Consider the following 6,000-nt stretch of genomic DNA (forward strand, 5'->3'; position numbering starts at 1 on the left):
GGTCTCGGTGTCGTGGGATCGAGCCCCAAATGGGGCTCCACGCTCAGCACAGAGTCTGCTTAAGACTCTCTTTCCCTCTGCCCCTCCCGCCCCCTGCACGTGCATGCAGTCTTTCTCTCTCTCAAATAAGTAAATCTTTAAAACAAATTTTTTTCTTCTCCTTACATTCCCCTCCCACTGCTGTTCCCTTCCTCGTGCCTTTGAAAAAGATGTCAGTATCCATTTGCCTAATACTGATTCTCAGCCAGTTCCAACCTGACCCCCGTCACTACCACACCTTAAAGTGTTCTTGCTACGGTCACCGGTGACTTACATGGTAAATCAATCCAATGGACACCGGTTTTTATCTTACTTGTTATCTCTGCAGACTTCAGCACAGATGACCTCTCCCTCCTAATACTAACAATGAATGATTATTAAGTGAATACTTACTGTGTTCAGCTCATTATAGGAATTGTCTCATTTGATTTTTTAAAAAAGATTTTATTTATTTGACAGAGAGGGAGCACAAGCAGGGGGAGGGGCAGAGGGAGAAGGAGAAGCATGCTCCCCGTGGAGCAGGGAGCCTGATGTGAGGCTCGATCCCAGGACCCTGGGATCATGACCTGAGCCGAAGGCAGACGTTTAACCAACTGAGCCACCCAGTCACCCCTCATTTGATTGTTTAATATCTATTTAAGGTAGGTGCCATTATTCACATTTTATAGGTGAAGGAGCTGAACTTAGGTTGAGTAACTACTTGTAAATGGTAGAGCAAGGGTTTAAATTCAGGCACCCGGGCACCTGGGTGGCTCAGATGGTTAAGCGTCTGCCTTCGGCTCAGGTCATGATCTCGGGGTCCTGGGATCGAGTTCCGCATCGGGCTCCCTGCTCCTTGGGAGCCTGCTTCTCCCTCTGCCTTTCTCTCTCGCTCTGTCTCTCATGAATAAGAAAAAAATAAAAATAAATAAATTCAGGCACCCATCTGATCCTGCTGCCTCTATGAAACACTCTCATCACACCCTGCTATCCTGGGTTTTCTTCCTCTTTCTCTTTCATTTTGGGGGGTGTGTCTGTGTGTTTTGCAGCTTCTCCTTCTCCCTGGCCTTTATATTTTAGACGTTTCTCAGGCTTTCCTCCCAGGTCCTCTTCTCATTACTCCTCGGCAGTCTCACGCACACCTATGGTTTCAATTACCATGTTGAAGGTGATGAGCTCCCAATATATATCTTTGGCTTAGAGCTGCTTCTGGGCTCTAGACAAACATATCCACCTGTCTCCTCAACAGTCCAAAACCCAACATACAAGGAATCTGCTTCCATATGTTGCCTTTTTTGCTTAATGATACAGCATCCACCAGCTGCTCAGCAGAAAGCTGGGAATGCTTTCTTAGCTCCCGTAAACAATCACCAAGTCCATTATTGTGTCGTGTATCTCACTCATTCATCTATTCCCCTAAGGAAAGCCCCCCATCTTTGCCCAGTTCTTCCATAGGATCCACCTATTATATATTCTCAGAGGACCTTGTACTTGTCTCTCTCCCCTTTACAACATTTCCATGATTATATTCACTTGCTTGTGTTAACTTTTTGTTTTCATTCCTTTGGAAAGAGTGGAGTTTACTTTTCTTATTCCTTTAGAACATTCAGTGAGGGTCCAAGACAGTCTTGTTTGTTATTGTATCCCCAGTTGCTAGCAGAGTGCCTGGCACAGAGGCATCATTAAATATTTGCTGAATGAAAAAATGAAGTTTGTTTTAGGAAAATCCCTAACAAGAATGATTAGTATGAAGGGTTAACTCCTGGAGACAGACTTACACACAAGATTTCTGTTGGTCAAGCTATAGAAGGGAGCTAAAGAATTGCCAGTAGGATTCAGAGAAGTGGGGTAGTTGGGGATGTGGCAGTTGCAGGACTTGCTGACTGTTGTTACATGTGTGAAGTAAGAGAAGGGGGGATGTCAAGGATACAGCCGACTTCTAGCTTTGAACTGAGGGAATCGTGATTCCATTCCTTGAGAGGATCAGATATGAAGGGAAGAATACTGACTTTAATTTTGGACCTTGTTGTTGTCTTGGAAAAACTCCTGTAGGACACCCAGATGGGGAGAACCAGTGGGCAATTATAAAAATGGAAATGGAATTCAGGAGAGAGATACAGGTTTCATCTCATCACTGAGGAAAAGCAGTAAAATACTATTGACAGTTCAAATGTAAACTGATAACAGTTTAATCACTGAGACTTTTTATCTTTGGCACAGTGATGGTAGATATTTTGGTACTTCTTAAATTGGGAGTGGATGTTGTAGGCATATGTGGTATAGAGAGGTGGGATTTTTACATTGATATCATTTAACATCCTGAGTGTGTTAACTAATAATAGCTGTGAACCTACACATGTATTCTTTATATTAAACAAGCAGATCTCATTTTAATTATGCTGTTTTGTTCGTGCTAATTTACACTTTTCTTTTTTTTAACTTAAAAACAATAATGAAACTCCACCAGACTGTAAACTCCATGAGGACTTGTGGCATGTGATCTAATTTTTTTCCCCTCTTATTTCTCTAGGGCCTATTCCCTGGTGGATTCCAGTCAAGTGTCTACATTTCTGATTTCCATTCTACTTATAGTCTATGGTAGTTTCAGGTGAGTTTCTCTCAATATGTATGGATTTCAGTTGGAGGTGGAAGAAGCATTGCTCTGAAAGTGTGAAAACTTACTGCTCTGTGAAGAGAAACATGACTAACAAGAATTGAGTTAGAGTGGAATAATTCTGATACTTATTCTTTGGTTGGCTGCTGTTAAAATACTTCATTTTAATGCAAACGTGTAAAAAATGCTTAAAAATTAAAATTTAAAATTGCTTTAATTCTGGTTCTGGAAATAATGACTCACATAAGTGTATTCATTGAAAAGATCAAGGAGAGAATCCTTGACAGTGATTCTACAGAGTTTGAAAGGGGACAGAAAGTTTTCCTTAATATAGAGGCATTGACATTGGTTGAGCCATATGCAGTTACCGATGGTCTACTCTTTTGACCTATAGAAATGATTTCATACAGTTCAACCTACTATTACTAGGATTGTGCCCAAGATCATTCACCAAGTATTCTCTCTACTGAACTTGGCAATGCTGAGACTGGATCCTCTTGAAATCCCTGTCCTACCAGGCAGCCATAGGAATGGAATACAAAGGAAAATCCAGAAGCTAGGTGCTTGCTTCTTCTTTTCCCTCCTTATTTGAGAGAGAGGAACTTTAGTGGTTGTATAACTCAGATGTTTTGTGGATTATATATTTACAAATGAAGGCTGCCTGAGAAATTTTAAATAGAGAACTTGAAAGGGGTTGGCAGTGATAAATGAAGTAATCAGGTGTAAGGATTTTGAACTGCCCAGTTTTATAGCTGTACTTGAATGAGTATTTGATAAAATCAGACCTCTAGGCTTTATCTCATCGCTGGGTAGAACAGGTAAAATACTACTGATAATTCCGGTATCAGCTGATGAAAGTTTTAATCATTGAGATTTCTACTGAGAGCCCTAGGTTCAGAACCACTCTTAGGAAGCATTAATCAAACTAGAGCAATTTAGAACCTTATCAACATAATCTTGATATTTTATATCTATACTTTGGACAAGTTTTTGATTTTTTTCTCTTTGAATATATAGTGTATCAACATTTCAAAAACTACTTTGTAATTAAAAACAATCTTTTAGGGCACCTGAGTTGGCTCAGTTGGTTAAGCGACTGCCTTCGGCTCAGGTCATGATCCTGGAGTCCCTGGATCGAGTCCCGCATCGGGCTCCCTGCTCAGCAGGGAGTCTGCTTCTCCCTCTGACCCTCCCGACCCTCCCCCGTCTCATGCTCTCTCTCTGTCTCTCTCTCTCTCAAATAAATAAATAAAATCTTTAAAAAAAAAAATTGGTTAAAAACAATCTTTTAGACTCAGAATTCTGATACTACTTTCATTAGTAGAAATGACTTTTTGTTTGGTGTATAATTTATATACCGTGTACATTTTCATATGTAAATCATTTATATTCTGATTGTTTTTACCTAGCAAAAAATGTTTTCCATAATCTTCATACTAATTTTTAGTAATTTGATATTTCTTTGTGTTACTGTCTTACTCCACTATTATTGGACATGTGGATTGTTAAAGTGACCATCTTTTTTTTTTTTTTTAAAGAATTTATTTATTTATTTGACAGAGAGAGACAAAGCAAGAGAAGGAACACAAGCAGGGGGAGTGGGAGAGGGAGAAGCAGGCTTCCTGCTGAGCAGGGAGCCCGATGCGGGGCTCGATCCCAGGACCTTGGGATCATGACCGGAGCCGAAGGCAGATGCTTAACGACTGAGCCACCCAGGCGCCCCTAAAGTGACCATCTTTTTATGTGTTCTTTGGCTGGTTAAATTATTTCCTTAAGACAAGTATCTAGAAGTTGAAAAACTTTGTCAGAGAGTGTGAATTGGCTCTTACTACATACATATGGCCATATTGTTTTCCAGAAAGGTTATATCAATTATATGACTGGGCAAATTTTAAACAAAATTTTATGTAATAAATGTAGAATTATACAGATGAAAAGGATTTCTCTAGTCAGCTGTCTTATATTACAAATGGAGGAACTGAAGCCCAAAAAGATGAAGTAACTTGACAAAGATTACTTTGCTAACAAACTCTGGATTGGAACCCAGTTCTTAATACTTCTGGTCCAGTACATTATGTCTTTTATACTTTAAGGCATTTAAATTGACCTCACTGAATAAGTCTGGAAGTGTTTTCTTCTGTTTCCTGGAAAAGATTATTCAAAATTGTGTTATTTCTTCTTTATGTATATGATAGAACTCACCAGTGATACCATCTAAAGCTGGGCTTTTCTTTGTGGGAAGATCATTTTTGTTTTTTCCTACTTTGTTCACTACTATCTTTTTTTAAGTATTAGGACTGTAAAAAAATTTTTTATTGTGATAAAATATAAAATTTACTATTTTTAACCATTTTTAATTATACAGTTCAAACCATAGCAGGCTGGAGCTTTTTTTAAGCGCACGTTATTGTTCTTTTATTACAGCCATTTTAGTACTAGGATGTGAAATGATACCTCATTTTGGCTTTAATTGCTTTTCCCTAATAACGCAGATTAGAATGTTGAAAAGATGTTGAGCCATCTTTTCATGTGCTTATTGGCCATATGTTTTTCTTCTTTGGTGAAATGTCTATCAGATCTTTGGCCATTTATAAATTGGGTTGCTTTTGTTATACTGAGTTGTAACATTTCTTTAAATATTCTAGATACAAGTTCTCTCCTAGTCATAGGACTTACAAATGTCTTCTCCCAGTCTCTGCCTTTATATCTTCTTAATACTGTCTTTCATAGTGTAAGCGTCTTAAATTTTGATAAAGTCCACCTTACCAACTTTTTATATCATGTTTTTGGTGAAAAATTGTTTCCTAATTCATGGGCACAAAGAGTTTCTCATGTTTTCTTTAAAAATTTTTCTAGTTTTATTGCTTTCATTTAAGTCCATAATTCATTGTGAGTTAGTTTTTCTGTGTGGCATGAAGTAAAATGTAAATTCATCTTATGAACATGGCTGTCCAGTTGTCCCCACACCATTTATTGAAAAGTCTATCTGTTACCCCACTGAATTGCCTCGGCGCCACTGTGAAAACACAGTTGACCATAAATGTAAGGGTTTATCACTGGATGCTGATTTCTGTTCTTTGGTCTATATGTCTCTCCTAGGACAGTACCACAGTGTCTTGATTGCCGTAGCTTTTATAATAACTGTTGAAATCCAGTCGTGCAAGTCTTTTTTTTTTTTTTTTAAAGATTTTATTTATTTATTTGAGACAGAGAGAATGAGAGAGAGAGAGCACATGAGAGGGGGGAGGGTCAGAGGCAGAAGCAGGCTCCCTGCCGAGCAGGGAGCCTGATGCGGGACTCGATCCAGGGACTCCAGGATCATGACCTGAGCCGAAGGCAGTCGCTTAACCAACTGAGCCACCCAGGCG

At 39.0% G+C, this 6,000-nt stretch overlaps 1 protein-coding gene and 1 long non-coding RNA gene across 2 annotated transcripts in view; both read left to right on the plus strand.

Annotated features, from left to right (window-relative positions):
- The window catches only part of SPPL3 (signal peptide peptidase like 3), a 134,925-nt gene that overhangs the window by 85,793 nt on the left and 43,132 nt on the right, over positions 1-6,000 (plus strand). Inside the window, exon 2 of the mRNA XM_006737782.3 lies at positions 2,549-2,626. Within this exon, the coding sequence (XP_006737845.1) occupies positions 2,549-2,626 (78 nt within the window). The remainder of the gene's footprint in view (positions 1-2,548; positions 2,627-6,000) is intronic.
- Positions 4,352-6,000, plus strand: part of LOC145716839 (uncharacterized) — a 6,268-nt gene continuing 4,619 nt past the window's right edge. The window contains exon 1 of the long non-coding RNA XR_014139771.1: positions 4,352-5,795. This is a non-coding gene — a long non-coding RNA (uncharacterized LOC145716839). The remainder of the gene's footprint in view (positions 5,796-6,000) is intronic.

The sequence above is a fragment of the Leptonychotes weddellii genome, chromosome 13 (assembly GCF_054177405.1).
Source record: "Leptonychotes weddellii isolate Sample4059 chromosome 13, ASM5417740v2, whole genome shotgun sequence".
Lineage (NCBI taxonomy): Eukaryota > Metazoa > Chordata > Mammalia > Carnivora > Phocidae > Leptonychotes > Leptonychotes weddellii.